The sequence below is a fragment of the Schistocerca piceifrons genome, chromosome 1 (genome assembly GCF_021461385.2).
Source record: "Schistocerca piceifrons isolate TAMUIC-IGC-003096 chromosome 1, iqSchPice1.1, whole genome shotgun sequence".
NCBI lineage: Eukaryota > Metazoa > Arthropoda > Insecta > Orthoptera > Acrididae > Schistocerca > Schistocerca piceifrons.
In genome coordinates, this window is record NC_060138.1 from 582,119,609 (window position 1) to 582,146,979 (window position 27,371).

Genomic DNA, 27,371 nt, shown 5'->3' on the forward strand with positions numbered 1-27,371 from the left:
TGAAACGGCTAAAAAATAGTTTGAAAGTGGTTGCACGAACCATCTGCGACACAGGTAAGTTCGAATTGCACTGTAATCGTGTAGATATAGATGCAGAAGGCCAAAAAACTCCAGTGGCAGACGCTGCAGAAGAGGCCCCATACATTACGGAGAGGCCTACTGTTAAAATCCTGAGAAATGGCGTTCGAAAAAGTTTCTATCAACATCATTCTTACCATATGCGTCCATTGATATGATAATACCAAAAGAATAAGGGAACTGAGTACTCATTTGGAGGCTTAGCGAGTCTCGCTCTTTTAGTTCTATTTTTTTATTTTATATGTAATTTTCCGATTGAAGTGTCAGGAAGTCGTTTCTGAAAGTATTTGTATGGGGTGTAGCCATGTAAGGAAGTGAAGTGTGGACGATAAATAGTTTAGACAAGAAGAGGATAGAAGCTTTCGAAATGTAGTGCTACAGAAAATGCTGAAGAATAGATGGGTAGATCACATAACTAATGAGCAGGTATTGAATGGAATTGGGGAGAAGAGGAGTTTGTGGCACAACTTGACTAGAAGAAGGGATCGGTTGGTAGGGAATATTCTGAGGCATCAAGGGATCACCAATTTAGTATTGGAGGGCAGGGTGAAGGGTAAAAATCGTAGAGGGAGACCAAGAGATGAATACACTAAACAGATTCAGAAGGATGTAGGTTGCAGTAGGTACTGGGGGATGAAGAACCTTGCGCAGGATAGAGTAGCAAGGAGAGCTGCATCAAACCAGTCTCTGGACTGAAGACCACAACAACAACAATGTAATTTTACGTAGCACAAAATTGGGGGGGGGGGGGGCGGGCAAGTCTCCATAGCCATAGACGATTCAATTCATGAAATTATAACTGAAGAGTAATAATACACTCCTGGAAATGGAAAAAAGAACACATTGACACCGGTGTGTCAGACCCACCATACTTGCTCCGGACACTGCGAGAGGGCTGTACAAGCAATGATCACACGCACGGCACAGCGGACACACCAGGAAACGCGGTGTTGGCCGTCGAATGGCGCTAGCTGCGCAGCATTTGCGCACCGCCGCCGTCAGTGTCAGCCAGTTTGCCGTGGCATACGGAGCTCCATCGCAGTCTTTAACACTGATAGCATGCCGCGACAGCGTGGACGTGAACCGTATGTGCAGTTGACGGACTTTGAGCGAGGGCGTATAGTGGGCATGCGGGAGGCCGGGTGGACGTACTGCCGAATTGCTCAACACGTGGGGCGTGAGGTCTCCACAGTACATCGATGTTGTCGCCAGTGGTCGGCGGAAGGTGCACGTGCCCGTCGACCTGGGACCGGACCGCAGCGACGCACGGATGCACGCCAAGACCGTAGGATCCTACGCAGTGCCGTAGGGGACCGCACCGCCACTTCCCAGCAAATTAGGGACACTGTTGCTCCTGGGGTATCGGCGAGGACCATTCGCAACCGTCTCCATGAAGCTGGGCTACGGTCCCGCACACCGTTAGTCCGTCTTCCGCTCACGCCCCAACATCGTGCAGCCCGCCTCCAGTGGTGTCGCGACAGGCGTGAATGGAGGGACGAATGGAGACGTGTCGTCTTCAGCGATGAGAGTCGCTTCTGCCTTGGTGCCAATGATGGTCGTATGCGTGTTTGGCGCCGTGCAGGTGAGCGCCACAATCAGGACTGCATACGACCGAGGCACACAGGGCCAACACCCGGCATCATGGTGTGGGGGGCGATCTCCTACACTGGCCGTACACCACTGGTGATCGTCGAGGGGACACTGAATAGTGCACGGTACATCCAAACCGTCATCGAACCCATCGTTCTACCATTTCTAGACCGGCAAGGGAACTTGCTGTTCCAACAGGACAATGCACGTCCGCATGTATCCCGTGCCACCCAACGTACTCTAGAAGGTGTAAGTCAACTACCCTGGCCAGCAAGATCTCCGGATCTGTCCCCCATTGAGCATGTTTGGGACTGGATGAAGCGTCGTCTCACGCGGTCTGCACGTCCAGCACGAACGCTGGTCCAACTGAGGCGCCAGGTGGAAATGGCATGGCAAGCCGTTCCACAGGACTACATCCAGCATCTCTACGATCGTCTCCATGGGAGAATAGCAGCTTGCATTGCTGCGAAAGGTGGATATACACTGTACTAGTGCCGACATTGTGCATGCTCTGTTGCCTGTGTCTATGTGCCTGTGGTTCTGTCAGTGTGATCATGTGATGTATCTGACCCCAGGAATGTGTCAATAAAGTTTCCCCTTCCTGGGACAATGAATTCACGGTGTTCTTATTTCAATTTCCAGGAGTGTAGGTAAAAAGAAACGTCTATGAATCCTATGCAGATGACAAGCCATAAGTTTTAATAAATGTTATGAAAATACATAACATGAAAATTAGCTTTATTTCTTAATTCTTCCAGGAGTCCCTCGATAGAATAGGAGGAATCAGCCATGAGGAAATTATTCAGTTTGGACTTGAAAGTTCGAGGTTTAATGTTCAGAATTTTCAATTCTTGTGGCAGTTTAATGGAAATGGATGCACCAGAATACTGCACGCCTTTCTGCACAATATTTCAAGTGGTTCAAATGGCTCTGAGCACTATGGGACCCAACTGCTGAGGTCATTAATCCCCTAGAACCTAGAACTAGTTAAACCTAACTAACCTAAGGACATCACAAACATCCATGCCCGAGGCAGGATTCGAACCTGCGACCGTAGCGGTGTTGCGGTTCCAGACTGCAGCGCCTTTAACCGCACGGCCACTTCGGCCGGCTGCACAATAGTGAATGCGGTGCGTTCCCAAGGCAGTCTGGATGTCTGCCTAGTATTAACTGAGTGAAAACTACTAACTATTGGGAATAAGCTGCTATTGTTAACAACAAACGGTATTAAAGAAAATATGTATTGAGAGGCCAGCGTCAGAATTCCCAGACTACTGAACAGAGGGTCGATTAAGAGTACGCGAACTTTCACCACATATTGTACGAATAGACCGTCTCTTAACCAAAAATATATCTTCCGAATCAGAAAAGTAATAAAAAAAGATACCATACGACATAATCGAATGAAAATGAGCAAAGTAGACTACTATTCCTGTTGAACTATCACTACTGTTCTAATGGTAAATAAAGCAGCATTTAGTTTTTGAACTAGATCCTGAACACGGATTTCGACGACAGCTTACTATCTCTCTGAACGCCTAAAATTTTGAACTGTTCAGCCACGCTAACCATATGCGCATTCTGTGTAATCAGGATCTATGTTTTTGTTTAACTGTGTGTTAGAAGATTTTATTTTCCAAGTCACCATTCGTTAGTGTAACAGTCTACGAAGGAGATGACTGTGGTACTGAGGTACCTTCCGTCACACACCTTGACCAATTGGGTCATTTGTAGTGGATGGTTGGAGAAACGACATTGTTGTCACAGCCTTCGGAAACCAGATCATAGTGTTGGCTGAAGCCTAAAGATGGTGTACGGAATCACAAAAACTGGTAGCTACACTATGTGACCGAAAGATCTAAAGCATCCGGACACCTGGCTGAAAATGCCTTACAAGTTCGTGGCCCCCTCCATCGGTAATGCTGAAATTCGATATGGTTTGGCCCATCCGTAGCCTTGATGACAACTTCCACTCTCGCTGGTATACGATCAATCAGGTGCTGGAAGTTTTCTTGGGGAATGGCAGCCTATTCTTCACGGAGTTCTGCACTGAGGAGAGGTATTGACGTCGCTCTGTGAGGCCTGGCACGAGCTCGGCGTTCCAAAACATCCCAAAGATGTTCTATAGGGTTCAGGTCATGACTCTGTGTAGGCCAGTCCATTAAAGGGATGTTATTGTCGTGTAACGACTCCGCCACAGGCCGTGCATTATGAACAGGTGGTCGATCATGTTGAAAGATGCAATCGCCACCCCCGAATTGCTCTTCAACGGTGTAAAGGAAGAAGGTGCTTAAAACATCAATATAGGCCTGTGCTGTGACAGTGCCACGCAGAACAACAAGGGGTGCAAGCCACCTCCATGAGAAACACGACCACACCATAACACCACCGCCTCCGAATTTTACTGTTGGCACTACACACGCTGGGAGATGACGTTCACCGTTCATTCACCATGCCATCGGATCGCCTCATTGTGTACCGTGATTCGTCACTCGTCACAACGTTTTTCCACTGTTCAATCGTCCAACGTTTACGCTCCTTACACAAAGCGAGGCTCGTTTGGCATTTAGCGGCGTGACGTGTGTCTTATGAGCATCCGTTCGGCAACGAAATCCCTGTTTTCTCACCTCCCGCCTTACTATCATAGTACTTGCAGTGGATCATGGTGCAATTTGGAATTCCTGTGTGATGGCCTGGATAGATATCTGCCTATTACACATTACTACCCTCTTCAACTGTCGGCGGTCTCTTGTCAGGTAACAGACGAGGTGTGCCTGTACGCTTTTGTGCTGTACGTGTCCCTTCACGTTTCCACTTCACTGTGAGATAGGAGACAGTGGACGTAGGGATGTTTAGGAGTGTGGAAATCACGCGTACAGACGGATGACAAAAATGTCACCCAATCACCTGACCACGTTCCAAGTCCATGGGTTTCGCGGAGCACCCTATTCTGCTCTCTCACGGTGTCTAATAACTGCTGAGGTCGTTGATATGGAGTCCCTGGCAGCAGGAGGCAACATAATCCACCTAATATGAAAGAGTGTGTTTTTGGGTGTGTCCGGATACTTTTGATCACATAGTGAACATAGCGCGCGGAGTAGCCACGTGGTTCGAAGCGCCATGTCACGGATTGAGCTGGCCCTCCCGCGGGAGGTTCGAGTCCTCCTTCGGGCATTGGTGCGTGTGTTGTTATTTGCATGTTAATGGTTCAGATGGCTCTGAGCACTATGGGACTTAACATATGAGTTCATCAGTCCCCCAGAACTTAGAACTACTTAGACCTAACTAATCTAAGGACATCACACACATCCATGCCCGCGGCAGGGTTCGAACCTGCGACCGGAGCGGTCGCGCGGTTCCAGACTGAAGCGCTTCGCCGCACGGGCTGGCTTAGCATGTTAATTTAAGTTAATGTAAGTAGTGTGTAAGGCTAGGGACCGATGACCTCAGCAGTTTTGTCCCTTATTAATTCACGCACATTTGAACATCTTGTAGCTACATAATGGACAACATCGTAAGGATGGCTGGAAGTGTTCTATTTTATTAGATGTAAACGTGTCGAGACCAATACACAACCAACACTTCATTTTAAAGATGTGTCGTGAATGTCGGGGGTAAAAATATAGACAAAGAACCCGAAGGGGAAAGGGCAGAAAAAAAGTAGCGGGCGTCGCGGCGGGTGTCGGCAGGTCGGCGCTTTGCCGGCTGCTCCGGTCCTCAGACAACCAGCGACGTGGAAGTCCACAGCGCCCTCGGCTGGAGAGACGCCGCGTTAGAGGTTGTGGCACTTCGTTTGTGCCCCCTGGAGGGCGCCGCGCCACGCCGAGCAGTGAGACGTAAACGAGGTGCTCCTCGACAGCCGGGATTCTGGAGGGCCGGCGTATCTGGAGCGCCCGCCCTGACAGTTGGCCGGCCTGCGCTGCTGAGAGGCGGCGCTAATGAAATGGGCGGCCGCGCCTCCAGGGGACCCGTTGGCGCTGCAGCTGCCGGTGGCCGCGCGGTCCCGGGGCTCTTCAGCTGCCGTCCGGGCCGGCAGATTGATTGCCTCCACACAGATTGATTGCGACGGGTCGCCAGCAACTGACATCTAATCGATGAGCGTGCCGTCTTTACACAGCCCCCTTCTGTTGATGCCCGCCACCCTCATTGTGCTGCTGATAGCGCCATTTGCGGCAGCATTCAGCTTCATGCAGGGCTTTGTTACTTATTAGTCCGGCAACTCTTGCATCCAAGTTGTTGACTAGTATGATATACAGAGGAATGGAAAAAAAAATATTGAGGATGTGTTAGAAGACTTTCAGTTTGACTTTAGGAAAGGTAAAGGTATCAGAGAGGTAATTTTGAAGTTTTGGCGATAATGGCAGCAAGACTAAAAAATTGTTGTGTTGGAAGAAGAGCCAACACCGTGTTACTAGAGGAGGCCGAAATGCACGCGTTTTAGCTCACGCAGGCGGGCGTGAAGAGGGAAGAACTATACTGACGTGAGGTCTGGAACACGACAAGGAATGAGAATTCAGAAAGCGGACATAATTGCTTTGATACTTAACTTTAATCCATTAATGATTAACATCGCTCTTGACGGTACATGATTCACAATATTATCTGTTCCGAATACATTCTAGAAGAATATGGCACCTTGCTAGGTCGTAGCAAATGACGTAGCTGAAGGCTATGCTAAACTGCCGTCTCTGCAAATGAGAGCGTATGTAAACAGTGAACCATCGCTAGCAAAGTCGGCTGTACAACTGGGGCGAGTGCTAGGGAGTCTCTCTAGACTACACCTGCCGTGTGGCGGCGCTCGGTCTGCAATCACTGATAGTGGCGACACGCGGGTCCGACGTATACTAACGGACCGCGGCCGATTTAAAGGCTACCACCTAGCAAGTGTGGTGTCTGGCGGTGACACCACAAAAACAATCAAAATACGTTTCTAGGATCTGTCACCCCAAACGGAGTTAGACAATGTCAAATGGTGCAAGTTGTTCGAAAATTTTGAGAAGAATAGGGGTAAGATGTGGAGCTTCGGGTAATACATGGATGCCCGAAGGAACTTCGGGTTGTAACTCGGAAAAACACAGGCACTGCAATATTGCACTCTTCTTCCTGTCCTGTGAGTTAATTCCAATCTCAGATGTTTGTTGTATATGACGCAGTACAAAAAGAATCCTACGTCTTCGTGAGAACGTCGCAAATTTTGCAGAAGAGATATACGTCTAGGTCTGAAATGGGCATCTGCCTGAATCTCCTTATAAAAAACTGAACTGTTTAAAATTATCACTGAATTGAGAGCTTTTTGTCTTTAAACTGCTATGAAGTCTCAGTGTATGATGAATTTCTATATACAGGCACGTTTTTATGTCATATTGTAACGCCCCATTAGAAAAATTAACAATGACTGTGCTGCTAAACCTCTTACGTTATTTGATTTTCAAACAGTTGAGCAAAACTGAACGTACTCAGGCATTTCTCTCTGTACTTATTCTGATCATCAATAAACTGACACACAATATTTTTAGCGCAACGCAATCTGACTTTCAATAATCCCTACAAAAGAATGTCCCTGACTAACAATAACCTATACCTTTCATGAATCACTTACCTCACAAAAATCATCGTTACTCGAATTACTGCAATACAGCGAGCGCCAATACTGCCAGCTAAATAAAAGATTCTAGCTACGGAAGACACTAACTACTGATAGGCATAGTCAGCAAATGAAAGATTTTGATAGAGAACAATGTATTTACCTTAATAATGTTCAAAAGTCATATATCAGTTCATGACACCCAGTCTTACAAATTTCCTTTTCTGGCGGACACACGTCCAGATCGTCCGCTCTCAAAATTCTGCCATCTCTCTCCCCACATCCACCACTGCTGGCGGCTCACCTCCAACTGCGCAATGCTACGCGCTGTTCGCATCCAACTGCCCAGCACTACAATAGCAAATATTCCAGCAATGCCAACCAGCCACAGACTGCACACAGCACAGTCAGTGATTTTCATACAGAGCGCTACGTGGCGTTACCAACAAAAAAACCTAAACAGCCTACTTACAATATGTTTGTAGATTTCAAAATGTATTCGCTAAGTCAACAGATGCATTGATGAGCTAAAACATTATGACCGCCTTCTTAGTAACTTGTTTGTCCATCTTTGGAACGAAATACATCACTGATTCTGCGTATGAGATCTGACGGTTCGTTGGTTTGTTTGTGGAGGTCTGTTGTATTAGGTGTCTACGCACAGTCGTGAAATCCGCATAAATAACGAACCGCTGATTTGCGTGTGCGATGATGGTGCTCGATAGCGACCTACACTCCTGGAAATGGAAAAAAGAACACATTGACACCGGTGTGTCAGACCAACCACACTTGCTCCGGACACTGCGAGAGGGCTGTACAAGCAATGATAACACGCACGGCACAGCGGACACACCAGGAACCGCGGTGTTGGCCGTCGAATGGCGCTAGCTGCGCAGCATTTGTGCACCGCCGCCGTCAGTGTCAGCCAGTTTGCCGTGGCATACGGAGCTCCATCGCAGTCTTTAACACTGGTAGCATGCCGCGACAGCGTGGACGTGAACCGTATGTGCAGTTGACGGACTTTGAGCGAGGGCGTATAGTGGGCATGCGGGAGGCCGGGTGGACGTACCGCCGAATTGCTCACCAGGTGGGGCGTGAGGTCTCCACAGTACATCGATGTTGTCGCCAGTGGTCGGCGGAAGGTGCACGTGCCCATCGACCTGGGACCGGACCGCAGCGACGCACGGATGCACGCCAAGACCGTAGGATCCTACGCAGTGCCGTAGGGGACCGCACCGCCACTTCCCAGCAAATTAGGGACACTGTTGCTCCTGGGGTATCGGCGAGGACCATTCGCAACCGTCTCCATGAAGCTGGGCTACGGTCCCGCACACCGTTAGGCCGTCTTCCGCTCACGCCCCAACATCGTGCAGCCCGCCTCCAGTGGTGTCGCGACAGGCGTGAATGGAGGGACGAATGGAGACGTGTCGTCTTCAGCGATGAGAGTCGCTTCTGCCTTGGTGCCAATGATGGTCGTATGCGTGTTTGGCGCCGTGCAGGTGAGCGCCACAATCAGGACTGCATACGACCGAGGCACACAGGACCAACACCCTGCATCATGGTGTGGGGAGCGATCTCCTACACTGGCCGTACACCACTGGTGATCGTCGAGGGGACACTGAATAGTGCACGGTACATCCAAACAGTCATCGAACCCATCGTTCTACCATTCCTAGACCGGCAAGGGAACTTGCTGTTCCAACAGGACAATGCACGTCCGCATGTATCCCGTGCCACCCAACGTGCTCTAGAAGGTGTAAGTCAACTACCCTGGCCAGCAAGATCTCCGGATCTGTCCCCCGTTGAGCATGTTTGGGACTGGATGGAGCGTCGTCTCACGCGGTCTGCACGTCCAGCACGAACGCTGGTCCAACTGAGGCGCCAGGTGGAAATGGCATGGCAAGCTGTTCCACAGGACTACATCCAGCATCTCTACGATCGTCTCAATGGCAGAATAGCAGCCTGCATTGCTGCGAAAGGTGGATATACACTGTACTAGTGCCGACATTGTGCATGCTCTGTTGCCTGTGTCTAAGTGCCTGTGGTTCTGTCAGTGTGATCATGTGGTGTATCTGACCCCAGGAATGTGTCAATAAAGTTTCCCCTTCTTGGGACAATGAATTCACGGTGTTCTTATTTCAATTTCCAGGAGTGTATATGGGTACCATAGGATTTACTTCAAGCGAATTTGGCCACTGAGACATCAGCGTGAGTTCACTGTAATACTACTCAAACCACTGTAGCACGGTTCTTGATCAGAGACACGGGCAGTTCCCACCAGCCTGCGTCCGTGGGGCGCTGTACCTTTCGAGCCGCCGTTCACCTACATGATGGCGATTGATAAGGTGACCATCGACCTAGTGTAACAGAAATGTGATTCATGAGCCGACACGTTTGCATTGACAGACGGTCGTATACCGACGGTCCCTTGCCAACGGAAATCGTAATTGACGATGTCGTTGCGTCAATGTGTGAACACGTAGGGGTGATCTGCTGCAGAGGTCCATGTTCAACAGTGTGCGATGAACGGTGTGCATCAAAAAAATTCAAATGGCTCTGAGCACTATGGGACTTAACATCTGAGGTCATCAGTCCCCTAGTCTTAGACCTACCTAAACCTAACTAACCAAGGACATCACACACATCTATGCCCAAGGCAGGATTCGAACATGCGACCGTAGCAGTCACGCGGTTCCAGACTGTAGCGCCTAGAACCGCTCGGCCACCCCAGGCGTGCATCAGCATTGCGTTCTTTCGGTAGAGATGTCACAGATCACCATCTATCGCACTTTACTGAGCAGAAAAGCCTCCGGATGCGAAGTTCTGTGAAGAGTCATGGACGTCCAACCATTTAGCGCCTGTTGTAGTTTCACTGTCCTTCTGCATCTTTCCGCAGGTGCTCACGATAGCAGCTCGTGAATATTCGTCCAGCTTCGTCGTTTTTGAGATACTCGTTCACAGGCTGTGCATAATAATGATCTGCCCTTTGTCAAAGTCGCTCATCTCACTGGATTTCCGCATTTGCTGCCCATATCTTGGCTAGGATGAGACGCCGTTCGTGACGGCTCCGCTTACGTACTTTTGTCACCGCGTCACGAGTGTGCAACGATTGCAGGCGGCATCCAACGTGACGGCGGGCAGTGGTCGTGATGTTTTGGCTGATCAGTGTATGTGAGGCTATCTATATACAATGAAAAAAGATTTAGCACAGTCGTACTGCTAGGAATGACGCTGTAAAGAAGGCAACACTTCCTGTCCATAAAGCAGCGCCAAGTACTGCATTCTGGCCCAAATAGACGAGTCGGAACCGACCGACCGACTGTCGTGTCATCCGCTACCAGTGGCGTCATTTGTATGCTTTGTGAAGGAGCATGTTACAGCGCACCTCTCTCTCGGTCGTTGTCGGCTTTCGCTCTCTTTCTGATGTACAGGGTGTTCGGAAATTCTCGGGAGTGATTAGATAATATTTTGAATTGAAACCCGAGCCCAGAAAGGTACCGCTTCTGTGCTAAAACCATTTGGAAACACGTTGATAACGCGACCACTTTTACACTTAAGTGATCAGGCGTGACCCAGTATATTACTTGTTTTACAATTCCAGTGATTGACTCGTTGACAGGTTGTCTTCAACGTGATGCATTACGCTTGCTGACGGCGAAGGTACCCTTTCTCAAAGCCGTTGGGTAATTGTGGCAGAAAGTGTATGTGATGGAGTTGGACGTTGTGGAGGCGCGAGCTTCTTCATTCAGACGGACCATGTTGGTGTATTCTGCAAACATGAAATCAATCATGCTGCGCTAACACTTACAGACACCTGAATAAGGCTCGATCCAGGTCAGAGAGCTAGGATAGACGTCAAGTGATATCAGACGATCCGACGTAATCTCATGTATATAAGGCTGCTTGTTTATTCCTATTTGTGTCTGGTTCAAATATCTCTGAGCACTATGGGACTTAAAATCTGAGCTCATCAGTCCCCTAGAACTTAGAACTACTTAACCTAACTAACCTAAGGATAGCACAGACATCCATGCCCGAGGCAGGATTCGAACCTACGACCGTAGCGGCCGCGCGGTTCCGGACTGAAGCGCCTAGAACCGCTCGGCCACACTGGCGGGCTTATTTGTGTCTGGCCGGTACCGTTATTGTGTAGCACGCTGCCTCGTTCATGGCACTAAAACTACGTGCTGGCTCTGAGCACTATGGGACTCAACTGCTGTGGTCATAAGTCCCCTAGAACTTAGAACTACTTAAACCTAACTAACCTAAGGACATCACACACATATCCATGCCCGGGGCAGGATTCGAACCTGCGACCGTAGCGGTCGTGCGGTTCCAGACTCTACGTGCTGGAAACAAGCTACAAAAAATTAAAGTAAAATGTCCAAAAACATGTACCAACATTCTATGAGAAAACAAAAATAAATTACGCTACCGCTGAACATGGGCATGTAGCCGACAGCGGTCCCTCAAAAATAAAAGTAAACAACCAACCTTGACTATATACACGATGGGCGTTCGATATGTAACGCAACTCATTGTTTTCTTGAACAATTTCATTAGCAAAAGTGAGAAATTTTTTGTGGGACGCCGATAAATATTCTCGTTTCAGCCCCTATGCTTATGTGAATTTGCAGTAGTTGTTGGCGCTATACGTAGCCTTGAAACTTAGAATCATCAGTTAAACCCACCTGCTTTCAGAGAAGAAGAGTCACATTACTTACTGAAAACCCCTCGTACGTAAAATAACGTCGTCCATCAATCACAACATTTTCCTCATCGAAAATATTCTTGCTTCTGAGATGAACTTAAGTATCTTACCATTAGTTGATAAAACAGCAAGGGGAACTTTGGGAAAACGACTGAGTCCTGGATGCAGACGTGGCAAGTGAAGTTGCCTCTCTTTTATTCGTCACGTCTGCACTCCTTCGATCTCGAAGAGCTTTAGGAGGGTTTGTGGTAGAAGTGTGGGGTGAAAAATGGGGTGCAGTTTGAAGTGTCGCCACCTACGGTGCTCTCCGCGGGGATTCCCCACAGGAGGGGCGTGGTTTGCGAGGCTACCCTCACGGGGCGCCCAGGAAATTTCAATGCCAAACCGAATTATTTTTCCGTGCCTCGCAACCCTAGCATTACGCTCACCGGGGGCAGGAAATGAATCGAACTTGCGCGCCGTGAAGGGTGGGAGGGGAGCGGCGGGGGTAGGGTGGTGCCCGTAATTCGGCAGATGGCGCGCCCACCCCTTTTATGAGAGCTGCTGTGCTGGCGCTGCCTCGGCGCGGTTATTGTCGGCGGTTTGTTGCGAGCCGAGCGCGCTGCGGTCCCGCGCAATTGCACAAATCCCTGCCGTTCCGGCGCATGCCAAGTAAATAAGCGCAATGCGGCTTAGCGACCTCCGATGAATAAACAATTCTCGCGGCTTACGGGATAACGAAAATGATTGTATCGAAACGCGTTTTTGCTACCAGTCATCCCATGGCGTGTGTGGCGCATGTTGGGGATTCCACGTCTGGCCCGTGTCTGGCTGCTAATAATAACTACGACGTGCATGCCTGCGCGCGTATGTTCGTGTGGTGTGTGTGTGTGTGTGTGTGTTTAAGAGCGCGGGGTGCCTGCGTTTCGCTGACGTAGCTTTCTACAGACAGGAAGGATGGTGGTGGTGGGGGGGGGGGGGGGGGTGTGGAATGGAATGTTGGTGAAATTTTTTCCACTTGACACTTGACGGGCTCGACTCTTCCACTCACAATACGTCAGTGGGAAGCTGCCGCTGTGGAGCAGATGGTGTGGATATGCTCTGGTGGAAGGTGGCGGATCGGGCTCCGTCAGAAGCCATTCGACCTGACAGAAAATGTACACCCTCCCAAACACACACACACACACACACACACACACACACACACACACAGGCACATTCTACTCGGAAAATACACTCACAGGCGCTCCCACCACTACCAAAACAAACGAAAGACGAACACATCCCGCGATAGTAAAACCAAACACACGAAATGGCTAGATGACAGTGATTCTCAACACAGAAACGTGAATATATTTAGTGCAGTGAAAATGATGTGTGCTGAAAACCCAGCACGTACACATGGAAGAAGAAGAAGAAGAATGAAGTAAACAACGAAAGAACCTTAAGGAACGATAAGAATCAAAACTGTTTATAGTAATAACTAGAGCATGCGAATTGCTCATGATCCTAGCAAACAAAATTGTAAGAGAAAAAAATCATACCGCTACAGTGATCACTAAAGAAGCTTTACAATAAATCGAAAAGTGTCCGGCTTAATAACACTTTCATTACACTTACAACAGAAGGTAATTCACCTATACAACTTATATATCCGCAACTGCGGAAAAAAGTCCGAAAGGCAAGGAAGACAACATAACAGCAGAATAACGTAAATAATTTTGTGACATGCTCAGTCCCTCATGTGCCGGTGGCTGAAAGGTTGGTCGACGTAGAAAGACACCGGCCGCTGTGTCATGCGACCGAGCTGCGTCAGGAAGAAGGAGGAGGAGGAGATTAGTGTTTAACGTCCCGTCGACAACGAGGTCATTAGAGACGGAGCGCAAGCTGGGGTGAGGTAAGGATGGGGAAGGAAATCGGCCGTGCCCTTTCAAAGGAACCATCCCGGCATTTGCCTGAAGCGATTTAGGGAAGTCACGGAAAACCTAAATCAGGATGTCCGGAGACGGGATTGAACCGTCGTCCTCCCGAATGCGAGTCCAGTGTGCTAACCACTGCGCCACCTCGCTCGGTGCTGCGTCAGGGGTGATGTGGCAAGCTGTCACTGACCGCTAACCGCGGAATCCAAGTCCCGCCGGCCAGTAGCAAGTGTGGGGCGCAGGCGTCCACGGTGCAAAAGCCGAACTGGTGGCTAGCTGGGGACACGTGGCGCTGTCGACTGCACCAGTGCCTCAGTTGTTAGGAAGGCCCCATCAGACACCAGCTGGACTCCATTGACAGATGGTCCTGTCAGGATGGCGGCAGAGTGGCGCTGAATCCTCGGCAAAGGCTGACCGTGTGACAATTGACGACCACTCGATGACACTTTGCTTCGAGGCATGCCAAGCCAGGCTGCACGGCCACTACTACCACCTCTAAAAATATGGATAGCAAAGAGCTTGCAGTATATGAGATGGAAAATGAATAAGTGCTGACAGCTGTTAAGGTATGCATTTTGGAACGCTTATTTACTAGACTTATTTGCTTCGAATGATCGTTCCTGTCACGTCCCTAAACATTGATCATTCCTCCTGGGATACCCTGCACCCGATAATGTTCACGGAGGTCCCGTACCTGATGTGTGTCTGAATCTGTAACACATTTTTATAGTTTTAACGAGATTATGTGTAGATGGGGATTTATTGAAATACACCGAAAATTGTGTGATGTTCGAGAGCACGTGCAATTTCATGTCTGGCGGTTCTAGGCGCTCAGTCAGGAGCCGCGCGACTGCTACGGTCGCAGGTTCGAATCCTGCGTCGGGCATGGATGTGTGTGATGTCCTTAGGTTTGTTAGGTTTAAAAAGTTCTAAGTTCTAGGGGACTTATGACCACAGATGTTGAGTCCCATAGTGCTCAGAGCCATTTTTGAATTTCATGTCTGGCAAGTGGAATGTCGAATACTGTGCCTTTTTTCGTGTCGAGGCCATACGAAGTTTTTTTTTTTCCCCCTCGCTGTTAGTCGCGCCATGTCACGGACTGCAAGACCTCCCACCCCGCACCCCACCCCCGCCAGAGGTTCGAGTCCTCCCTCGGGCATGGGTGTATGTGTTGTTCTTAGCATAAGTTCGTTTAAGTAGCGAGGTACCGATGACCTCAGCAGTTTGGTCCCTTAGGAATTCACACACACACACATTTGTTTCTCTGACATAGTATTTATTTCTCATTGTCTTCCCGCTTCGTAGCGAATTTTGTGCATTTTCTCTAACTTTCTGGAAGGTTAAGCAAAACTTTCGCTGGGAATAAGTATTTAAATAAACAAATTTTCGATTACTATAACCACATAGCACATCCGTGGTTAACCACAACTCATCTTCATTCAATTAATTTTCCTAAAGAGATGGCAATTCGTCATAAAATATAATTTTTCGACTCTCACTAAGCAACAGACGATATTCGAGAAAGAAGTTGAAGTTCTACAGTCTAGTGTGTGCTTGTATAACGTACCCAACGAAACAAGACTACTTGCATGGGAGTTCGTCCTACATACGGCCTTAGTTTTCTACTTTACGTTTTCCCGAAGTTCTGCGCAGGTGCAAGCGCAATGACGATTATATTAACCTAGGTGCTGACGCAATGACAATTATATTTGGTGACTATAGAAAACGTCGTAGTCTCCTTGAGGACAGTTAGTGGATGGTGCTATAACTTAGAGGGAAGACCCATCATAAAAATATAGCGGAATGTGATATGTCGTGGGAGTGACTCTTGGTCCACAGATTCGTAGTTGACATTAAACCTTAATATATATAAAGTACTGCACACAAATAGCGACAGATAAATTATTGTTATATTGCACGATTGGCAGTCAATGACAAGAAACAGTCACAGTTCTAAGAGTGTACGTGGTTTTGATAGACACGAAGCCGTATTGTTTTGCTGTCTGTTTAATGGACCCGCCATAGTGCTTTGAATCGATTTTATTATGTTACTAATTGACTACCTGGCATTGCCAGGCTCTTTATTTTGCCAATTTTTCTACTAGAAACGAAGAGAATGAACTGTGTTCGCAGCGTAAAAAAAAAATTCATTTCCATGTATTCGTGAAAACAACTGAAATTATGAAACAATCACACAAAGAAATTTGCGTAATGTACAAGTTTATAACCATTGATGCTTCACATGTCTACATTGTGGTTTTGTAAACTTCTCAATGCCGACACCTCTTCATTACTCCATACTCTGCAACTGTTTTCTCCTACAGTTGTTTCCGCTTCGCAGTTTAAAGCAGTCGAAAGCACTGTCAAGCGTGTGAGGGGTAACACTAAGTTGACTAGATTGTAGTAGTGACTTAGGAGTAAGGATTAAATGTATTGAAACTTCGTGCATGATGCTGCATTTTTTTCACGCGCCTCAGTGTTTAAGACGTCTTATCTCTTGAAGTATATACCGTACAGTGATATATTTGTGTAGGTACATTCAGCGGCATATGTGGTTACTGTCTTCGCTATATGTTGTGAACAAATTTAATAGCAAAGAAGTAATATATTTAAACATCACGGATGACGTGGCAGTTTTTCACGCACCTCAGTGTTTCATACGATCTATGTACCATACAGTGATATAATTCCATAGGTACATTCAGTGACGTATGTGGATATTGTCTGCAAAAGATGTTATGAATAGAAGTAGCAGCACAGAAGTAATAAATTTCAGTGTCACCCCACAATGCGGCTGTTTCTCACGCATCTTAGCTTTTATGACGCCACATCTTCTAACTATGATAGATAGGTGGATCTTACCTGCACAGGGATTGTTACCTGACAGAAAGCGATATGTCTACCAAGTTTGGTTGCGATCGGTCCAGTGATTTAGTAGATGTGGAACACACACACACACACACACACACACACATTCATTTTTATAACATGTATGACTCTCATCGTAGCGATTTGGCTACAGCCTTTACCATCGTCAGGTGTTACGTGAAACAGGAGTATATCAACCGAAAATAAGATAAATCTATCGTGAGAATCCGTCATAATTCCGATGTTGCAGCTTTGGAAATGGTAACAAGATCAATTGAAGGATTCCTACAGCAGTAATACTTCATTTTCGACTGATGCACTTGAGTTTTCAGCATCGTCTGTCGATGGGACTGCGTGTACGCAGTCGGACAACTTGAAAAATAAATGAGATTCTTTGGAAGAAAGGAAGTGCGAGACTGATAGTGCAAATCACGAGTTATTTGCATTCGGTATCAGGTTTCGTTATATGTTTTCAGTATCCATGTTGTGGCGGCAGCATCGGCGGCCTGATATCTTCTGGTACGTATCGGTGATTTATGGAGAGCAAACAACAATTATCCAATAGAAAAATACTCGTAAAGTGTTAGCTTAATCACCTGTGAAGCAGATAGCTTACCCAATTTTTATTCGAGTAACTCAATGTTTACCTAGAACAGTCCACGTAGGAGTAATAGAGGACGCACGTTTCATTCAAAGAAGACGTTTCGGTAATGGTTCATCTAGGCAGTACGACGGTGTCACGGATAAGCTTGTTCGGCTCAGTGGCAAACATTATACGGTGAGATTTACTCATGAAATTCCAAGAACGTACGTTTCAAGAAGCGCCAAGCAGTATTTTATTTCCTTTCAAGTATGTCGCGAAAAGATCATGGTGGTAAAATCTGAGAAGTACGGGGCTTAGCGAGGTTATTTCCTCCACACACTTTCGCGAATGCAACAGGGAAAAGCTAGTAAGTGATAGAGCTGCGAAGTATCTCCACCGTACTGCAACGTACTTTGCAGAATATTGGCGTGTGCATGTTAAAGGGAAAGCGAAATTCATTCCAGTTATACAACTATTTCGGTAAGCATGTTAATTTCTGTACTCCGTGTGCTTTTACCACAGAAATGACGTCGCCAACGCCGAAAGAGAAAGTAGAGAGTACGCCATTTCGGGACTGTAATTGCCGGAACATCAGTGTGTCTCTTAGATGGACTGCTCTCTTCACAGAACATCTCTCACGTTCTTCATTGTCCCTATTTTACACACACACACACACACACACACACACACACACACACAGACAGACTTGGTGTGAGGCGGCAGAGAGGGAAAAATCTCGCTGCTGCCTCCTCTTTTTGATGCTTGGCCGCCGTTGGAACGCATTAAAACTGCGGGTCCGGATCGCATTCACGCGTCCGACGCGCTGTTTGATCTTCCGAAATTAGTCTCGGATGGAATAGCCCCTGCCACTGCTGCCCCTCGCCTCCCCTCTTCCTCCCTCCTCCCCCTCTTTTCCTCTCCTCACCAACCAGCCGCGCTCTCACGCAAGCCCCTAGGCGTCTTCTCCGTCCGATGCGTTAATTATGCACAATGTCGTGCGTGTTTCTTTCTTCCGTTTCGCCCTCGTCCGAGCCATCAATACCGGCGAACCGCCATCTGCGGAGTCCCCCCCCTCCGCCCACTCTCTGTCCTTTCCTCGTTCTATCCTGTTCCGTCCGTTCCCTATCTCTCACTGTTTCCGTCTTCATTCCCTTCGGACCCCGGTGTCGGCCCTTTCATTCCGTTCTTCCTGTTCCTTTTCCCCGTAGGGCGACACGTGCGACAGGCGTCCCTGCTTTGTGCACCCAGCGGCGGGGATCTTCTGCGTGGTGGGACCTCGCAGCCGTTGTTCCACGTTTCTGCTGCTGCGGTCACGACGCCACTGCGCAACAATTCGCGTCCCACTTTAGCGCGTATATCCCAACACACACACGCACACACACAGCACAGACACAGAGCTGAGAGACCGCTGTTTACGGCTGCTGCTAATTCATTTTGCGCGTCCCACTGGAAATGTGTGTGCGGTCGCGACGCCCCAACCGACCCAGTTGCTCTTCTCGCGCCGGGCAGGAATCGTCGCCTCTTTAAGGTTTCTAACTCAGCGCGCAGCGCCCCCGCGCGCAGTCTTGCGGCGCAATTTGCGAGGAGCGAAGAGGCGAACCGAGGCCAGCGCGGAAACCACCTCGCGCTGCGCCACTCCTCGGAAACTTTTGTTTGGGAGCGTTGCTTCTCAAACTTTGGCCTTCCTCTCTGCGGGCGATAACTCGCAAGTTAAATACGGGCGACACTAAGGCCGCGCTCAAGTTTAGCTGTCTTGTGGCGCGCGAGACACTGTGTGTATGTGTTTGTGTGTGCGTGTGTGTGTGTGTGTGTGTGTTCCTTTTAAAGCTTCATTAGATGTGGAAAAGTGCAAGTGATGCACGAGAAACTAATGCACTTGCCTAAAGAAACATTACATTGCAGCTGCTCACTGCTATGAAACAACGAAAGCGCTTTGGTAGAATTTTTCAAGGAGTCTGACTGCCTTATGATGCATACTTTGCATTGAAGTTAATAATATTGTGGGTAACTATCATCAGTCATCTTGATGATGACCGCTTGCAGTAATGGTCGAAACGTTGGAACATTTTGCACCTTAGTAATGCGGCTTTCCATTTTTATTGAAACTGTGAAGGAATATAAAGGCAAATATTGCCTTTAAAATTTGAATAAAATCGTTTTGGGTGTTAAGCTGTATTATTATTCAAAAATAAAAGTACGCAACCGACGTTTCGACCGTATTTTCAGCTCTCTCTTCAGGACAACTAGATTACATCAGCCACTGGCCGTGGAACCAGACGACCCTGTGCTGCCTTTAGAGCTTTTAAGTGTTAGAAAGTTATAAACTGACGAAAACTGCTGAGCAATGGACTGATGGGTTCGGTAAATGGATTCACATCCATTTAGGTTTTTTACATATTTTTCATCAGTCCTCCTGGAAATGCTGTATGTTTTTGAACATGGCCATAGCTGTTATTCCTTTCGGGGATTTCCATATTTATTCCAGTTTAAGTTGTGCCTATGTGGCCATCTTTACAGATAGTTTAATGGGAACGAGGTCTTACTATTGTTTCCATGTGCCTCCTACTATGCACAGCCTTAATTATAGACTTTTGAATATGTGAGCTGTATGTACAACGAGGAAGAGACCTATACCATATATGTGCTTCATCGATCTAGAAAAGACATTTGACAATGTGGTTTGGGACAAGCTGGCGACTATAATGAGGGAAAAGAGAGTGGACTGGAAAACCAGAAGACTTATAAACTCATTATATCTTAATCAAGAAGTTTCAATTGAAGTGAGAGGAGAAAGTACAAACTGGATCAGACTAGGAAAAGGAGTATGACAAGGATGCTGTCTATCACCTACTCTTTTCAACCTCTACTTGGAAAATATGATTGGCCAATGCTCATTAGATGACAAAGGAGTAGAAATTGGAGGAATAAAAGTAGGGTGTTTGAGGTCTGCTGATGACATAGTCCTTCTAGCCACAGGGGAAAAAGAATTACAGGATTTGGTGGACACCATTGAAACTAACGGAAAAAATATGGAATGAAAATTAACACAAATAAAACAAAAGTATTGGCACTAGGAGGAAATAAGGAAATAAAAATCATGATGAATGGAGAAATACTAGAATAGGTGCAAAATTTTAAGTATCTTGCTAGCAGGATAGACACCGACTGGAAGTGCACCACAGAAATTAAAACAAGGTAGCAATGGCAAAAGAGGCATTTTATAAGAAAAGGAGAATTTTCTGCAGCGGTATGGACAGAGAACTCAGGAAGAGACTCATAAAATGTGTTGTATGGAGTGTTCTTCTATATGGCGCTGAAACATGGACTATGAGGAAGAAAGGCAGAGAAAGGTTGGATGGAGGCTTCTGAGATCTGGACATGGCGGAGGATGGAAAGAATAAGTTGGATGGACAGAGTAAAAAATGAATAGGTTCTGAGAAGAGTGGGAGAGAAAAGACAGTTAATAGGTGTAATAAAGAGAAAAAAAGAAATTGGATTGGGCATGTATTAAGAAAGAATGACGGACTGATAAAAACAGTTCTAGAAGGTTATGTAGAAGGGAAAAGGAAGCGAGGAAGGAAGAGATTACAGATACTGGATGACATGATGGACGGTACAACATACAGCAGCCTTAAGAAGGAAGCAATGGATCGCAGAAAATGGAGAGGCAAAGGCCCTGCTAATATAGCAGATAACTGATGATGATGATGTACAACGAGGACCGGCTACTAGCCGAGTATCGATTAACACTCAATTTTCTTTCAGCTAATGTGTTAAAAATTTTCCATCAAGTGATTGTATTGAGCTGCTGGATGCTGTTATTGTTCGTTCTTGTGATTAAATTGCAGAGTACTGAGACTCAGCCTGTCCGAGGCAAATGAAGGACGTGATCAAGACTTTCCTGTTTATCACTGTGTGCAAAACGGAACATGTCGGTGTACCACTACAAGGAACCCATGTCGTTTGTAGCTCTGTGGCTCCCAGCCTTTACCAAAACTTGCATCTTCATGTCACTCTGAGGGATCGCACATCTCTTTCACTGCTTATTAATATAGGGATAAACCACCACAGACTGCGTATTATTTGCTTCGTTACTTGTTCCACTTTGCAGACTAGAGTCTCTTCTAACAACCTTGGTGGTTTTTGTTTTGTGGCCATTTACCCGTGGTTTAAGACATCCTAACGTTTCGTCCCGTAATGCTGGAGACATCATTAGAGGCTGTAAAGTCTCAGATAGTAATTTCAAATTCAAACAAGCTAAGCATACGTATAAATATACGTGTCTGCGCAGCGATCGTGTCGTGACGTCATCAGACCGCTGACTGAGATTGCGGAGTCTCGCCAACTTGTGTTAGAGAATTTGTACTGCAGAAGATTAGGTGCCGTTCGCTTTATTTAGCATTAAGGCTCCCACTTCGTGTAATTTCAGTCTTATTCTTTTCCGTCAAAGTTGTTTTTGTGCTTTGAATATCTGTGACCTCTTCGTACATCCTAGCCCTTGCTAAAATCGTATTTAGTGGTTCCCTGCTTCCAGTATTGACTATTGATAAGATGACAATTAATGTTATGTTGTTTAAATTAGTGCTTCTTTTTATACTAAAATGTAAACTTTCACGGCCGGAAATATCATGTCCATTATAATTATCCGGGCTGTTATGCCGTGGTCGGTTGATGAATTCTGAGGCGATTCCCAACGTTTCGTCTCCGACTGCGGGAGACATCTTCAAGGGGGTCCGTAGCTTGATGGAAGGTCCAACACACACACTGGCGAGTCAGTGGCGAGCCAGTGTGTGTGTTGGACCTTCCATCAAGCTACGGACCCCCTTGAAGATGTCTCCTGCAGTCGGAGACGAAACGTTGGGAATCACCTCAGAATTCATCAACCGACCACGGCATAACAGCCTGGATAATTATAATGGACTTCTTTTTATAGTTACTATGTACACTTGAACGCATGTCTAAGTGATAAGAGACTTTGAACATTTCTGCTGTTAAAGGCACCGGGACGGTCGCGCGGTTCTAGGCGCTACAGTCTAGAACCGCGCAACCTCTACGGTCGCAGGTTCGAATCCTGCCTCGGGCATGGATGTGTATGATGTCGTTAGGTTTAAGTAGTTCTAAGTTCTAGGGGACTGATGACCTCAGAAGCTAAGTCCCATAGTGCTCAGAGCCATTTTTGTTAAAGGCACCGGGACTATGTCCTTTGCAGTGTTTAACATAGATTAATCGGCAATGAAAGATGATGCACTGCGATCAAGGAAAGAGTAGATTCGTTTCTCCGACACTATGTTTTTATCAAGATGTAATCTTGCCAGGACGTACAGTAGGAAGCACGCAAACAGATGACAAGCTTCCCCATTTCTGAGATGGTCGTTGCTAAGCGCTGGACCGTAACAATCTGCGCTCTGTCGAAGTCACCTACGTTGTCAATGTGCGCAATTACGGTCCGTATCGCTGCTAGATTGAGTTCACGTACGTACCTGCTTTGCTAATGTATTTTGCTTAGCCCGTCACGTGACCGTAACCCCATCAGGCGGCGTCAGTCTCACGAAGAGCGCTGGTCATAATGTTTCGGCTCGTCAGTGTATTTCCAGCGCAGTTCGAATAAAAACACACATGGGGATAAGGAATCAAACGAAATGCAGCTGCTTTGGAAAAAGCCACTGGAGATTGGTTACACAAAATACTCGTAAAATATCCGTGAAGAGCCTCAGAAAATTGGTCAGTGGTGTTCAGGTTCATACTGTAGTAAGTAGAAACTGGTATAACTAATGAACATTAGAATTCGTGACGCTTCTCTATATCTACATCACAGGCGCTTGTCTACATAACAGTTAACTGCCTCGGATGGATGACTTAAGACTTCTTATTTAGAGACAATTGACACTTTTTGCACCATACAGATGTCTTGTCTAAATCATTTTTCGTTTTGATCTTCTGATGACGTTAAATGACGGTAAATGACAGAATCATCTGCAAACAATCGAAGAAGGCTGCTCAGATCGTCTCCTAATCCGATTATGTAGATCAGGAGCAACAGAGGGCTATAACGCTTCGTTGGAGAACGCCAGATATTACTTCTGTTTTACTCGATGAGTTTCTGTCAACTGTTACGAACTGTGACTTTTCCGACAGGATACCACGAATCCAGTCACACAACTCAGACGATATTCCGTAGCAAGCAAAGAAAAATGGAGATGAGCGTTTGGGATTGTTGGCCAGGAGCCCGTATCCGGGCAAGTTCGGCCGGCAAATGCAAGTCTTATTTCAATCGACGCCACATTGGGCGACTTGCGTGCCGGTGATAAGGATGAAATGATGATGAGGACAAGACAACACCCAGTCCACGAGCGGAGAAAATCTCCAACCCGGCTGGGAATCGAACCCGCGCCCGCTGCACAGGTGGCAACCACGTTACAACTTAGCTAAGAGGGTGGGCTATAGCACGCAACTTAATTAGAAGTCGCTTGTCAGGAACGGTGTCAAAAGCCTTCTGGAAATCAGAAAATATTAAATTAATTTGACGTCCCCTGTCGATAGCACTCATTACTTCGTGAGAATAAACAGCTACCTGTGTTCAACGGGAACAATGATTCATGAATCCGTGTTGGCTATGTGTCAATAAATCGTTTTCTTCGAGATGATTCATAATGTTCAAGAGCAGTGTATATTCCACTATCCCACTGAAATCGACGTTAGTGTTACGGGTCTGTAATTCAACGGATTACTCCTATTTTCTCTAGATTTAAACAGGTGCGTTGGCGGCCGAACCGGCACGTCCACTTGCTGAGCGGTATGCTCTCGCTGTTGCAGATGTGTGCGCGGCGTGGCGGTCGCGGGGGCGGAAGCGGTGGCGGCGTCGGAGGCGGAGGCTGCGTGTCTGCGCTGGCGGCGGCCGCGGCGGCGCTGCTGGCGCTGCTCGCGTGCCTGGGAGCGGCGGGGGCGGCGCGCTCGCCCGACTTCTGCCCCGTGGGCTGCAGCTGCGACGACAAGACGCTCGTCGTCACCTGCATCGAGACCAACCTGGACGTCATCCCCATCACGCTCAACCCCGCCATCCAGCGGCTCGTGCTCAAGCACAACCGCATCAAGACGGTGCACGCCGCCTTCCAGGTGAGCGCCCATACTTCCTATCCTGAAATAACTGATTCGTCCGATTTCACAGGACTGTATCTTCCACGTGAATGAAGATAGCAACCTTTGGCGTAAATTTTGACGAGCGCAACTAAGTGCAAGGTAAAAACATTCAAGAACGAAGACCGCATAAATTTTTCTTTATTTGAGACAACTCGTTTCGATAGGCTTTGTTGTCATCTTCGGGTCTTAAAAAAATCTTTTTGTTATGAAATGTGCACATTTTAAGTTGGACCTAGTAGACATGTAGATAGAAAACAGCACATTATAAAAACAAGGTTTGTCGTAACTAAAATATTTAAAAACATGAAGCACCTTGTGCAAATGGCCATGTCCATATATATATACACCGCTCTCAGTTGATTGGTCACAAAAACACAGTGCACAGCATCTCATCAGTTTGTATAATTTGGACATACGCTAAACGTTGAAAATCTACTTTAAACGGTGTATAAGGTTGTACTGTATTTTTGTGACGCAACAGCCATCTGTGAGCTATACATATAAGGTCATAGACGTTTGAAAAAGATGTTTTCTGTTTTTAAAATTTAAGTTCTGACAAACCTCTTATAATATGCTATTATTTATCTACATGACAACTTGGCGCGAGGTCAAACATAAGATGAACACAGTCTGTCGAACCCGGTTGTTTTAAATAAAGAACTATATATGCGATAGTGGTTTTTGAATGTTTTTAGCAAGTAAAACCGGTCGCTCCTCCTGTCTCCTCCAAATGAGAAAATTTGATCTGCAAAGGTGTTATGATCAAAAGATCCATACTATTTTATGAGGGTGAATGGTTTACATACATGCACATGTAACAGCCCGTACTTTTTTACAGTTACGATGACAGATGACGTATTGTCATGAGACCAACTGCAACTGTATGTTCAAAAAAAAAAATTTAAAGATTGGAAATGTTAAACGTTCTAAGTGCAATTTTTTTCACAAAACGTGTTTTCAGTTCTATTGTGGTCTCGATACTGTGTTGCATGTCCCTAGACATGTTGCAAGGGCCAAATCTCGGAGAAAATGTTTGAGATATTCGTAGGTGCCACATGGACTTTCTGCCAAGTAGTCCTCACCTCTGGACTTGCACGTGCCAGGCGTCAAAATCGCGTCCATTCTGGTTTTGATGATGTTTGTGATATGTGTGGGATGTTTTGAAGAGGTAACACTCAAGTTTTTGATGAGTGGGCACAGCTTTTTGAACTGCGACAGAAATTTTGCAGTTAAAGAGAAACGAAGAGAGATAAACAAGTCATTTATTTTGCAAGATTTACACTAAATTTTTGACTCAGTTAAGGGTATGAAACCATTCGAAGCATTGCTAGTGCATAAAACTGGCACGTTTGACTTTAAAGATGCTGCTGAAACATTGTTGTTAATGTAGGCGGGTAATATCTGCAAATTCAGTATGATGAAAGTGTTCCTTACTCATCCACCTCGCATAGACGCTGAAAATTCTTATTCTGAAACAGAAGAATTGAAGAACGTCAATTTATTCAAAAGAGGGAAGACCATACCCGATGTAAGTCAGACCGTATTTCTCCTGAAAGACTACCTGCTTTTATTAACTGCAAAACAGAAAGATCTGTCGACGATGTTGCCATTTGTTCCTCAGCATCACAACGAGTCTTGTGTTAAAGTTGACAATATCTGATCCCAAGAATGGTGTTCTGTATGAAACAAATTCAATACTGAGAGATATTTTCCGCGGGCCTAATTTTTATATTCTCTTGTAAGAACTTTAGAAGATATGAGAAATAATTTTGAGTACAGTTTCAGTATTTCAAACATTACTGCTGTATTTCTGAACTTGTATTATCACAAATAAAACGTAATGCTTCCGTATTAATGACACTTTACACAAAAAGTTGCTTCTTGACACTTACAAGTAATCAGTCTCTGGAAGGATTCATAGAACATTCTTAATAAATTGTTTTTTTATAATCTGCCTCGTTGTTTTATGCAGCGATGAATTGAGCACTATAATTCTGTCGTAGCAGTACTCGTTCTTAGTTATGTATAAAAAGATGTACATTGTTTTTGGTTTCCCATGACAAATGAGAAATTTGGAATTTGCACTACTCATTAATTTTAACAGTCTCAGTTGCAAGTTGACACAAATGATTAGCATTTTCGACTAATTAATAATAATATTCAGAACCAATTAGTCACTATTGGTGTTTTGACTTTTCTACGCCGGCCGGAGTGGCCGAGCGGTTGTAGGCGCTACAGTCTAGAACCGCGCGACCGCTACGGTCGCAGGTTTGAATCCTGCCTCGGGCATGGATGTGTGTGATGTCCTTAGGTTAGTTGGGTTTAAGTAGTTCTAAGTTCTAGGGGATTGATGACCTGAGAAGCTAAGTCCAATAGTGCTCAGAGCCATTTGAACCATTTGAACTTTTTGCATTTCAAGATTAATTAAATCTGAAGATTCCCTTTAACTGATCGAAACTAGTAATAATTTGTGACAATCTGAAAAATTGGCTAGATAAATATTGTAGAATCATTTTTAGGATCAAAGGTTTTATTTCCCAATCAGAATTGTGCGATGTATCTCCACTGGACGCACAACAAAGACGAGAGTCAAAGTTTTCCGTCCTTTTGCGAGTATGTCCGGTGTTTCTCTTGAACTTTTCCCGGCTGCATTATTTCAACCACTTTCGGTCGTGGATCCAGGATAGTATTATTTCTTCTTCTGAATTTCTGGTGATAATCTTAGAGCCATCATCAAGGCGAGTCGCTGGCAGAATTTAAACCACTTGTCACAATACCCCGTGGAGTAAACGCGCGTTTAGTCAACCGTGTCGTGTATAATGGTTCAAAGTCTTCGAGGGACTCACCCTGAAAATGCCTGTAAGGCTATCAGCGGAAATACCGGAACAAGAAACAAACCATCTCGGATGCACGTCCGAACGA

The 27,371-nt window shown here is 46.3% G+C and overlaps 1 protein-coding gene and 1 long non-coding RNA gene across 2 annotated transcripts in view; both read left to right on the forward strand.

Annotated features, from left to right (window-relative positions):
- The window catches only part of LOC124804925, a 443,647-nt gene extending 419,464 nt beyond the window's left edge, over positions 1 to 24,183 (forward strand). Inside the window, exon 4 of the long non-coding RNA XR_007017384.1 lies at positions 24,126 to 24,183. This is a non-coding gene — a long non-coding RNA (uncharacterized LOC124804925). The remainder of the gene's footprint in view (positions 1 to 24,125) is intronic.
- A 44-nt stretch (positions 24,184 to 24,227) lies between these two features.
- LOC124802676 (leucine-rich repeat-containing protein 4-like) overlaps positions 24,228 to 27,371 on the forward strand; it is a gene marked incomplete at its 5' end in the record, with an annotated part of 83,260 nt that continues 80,116 nt past the window's right edge. The window contains one exon of the mRNA XM_047263607.1: positions 24,228 to 24,425. Coding sequence (XP_047119563.1) covers positions 24,228 to 24,425 — 198 coding nt within the window. The remainder of the gene's footprint in view (positions 24,426 to 27,371) is intronic.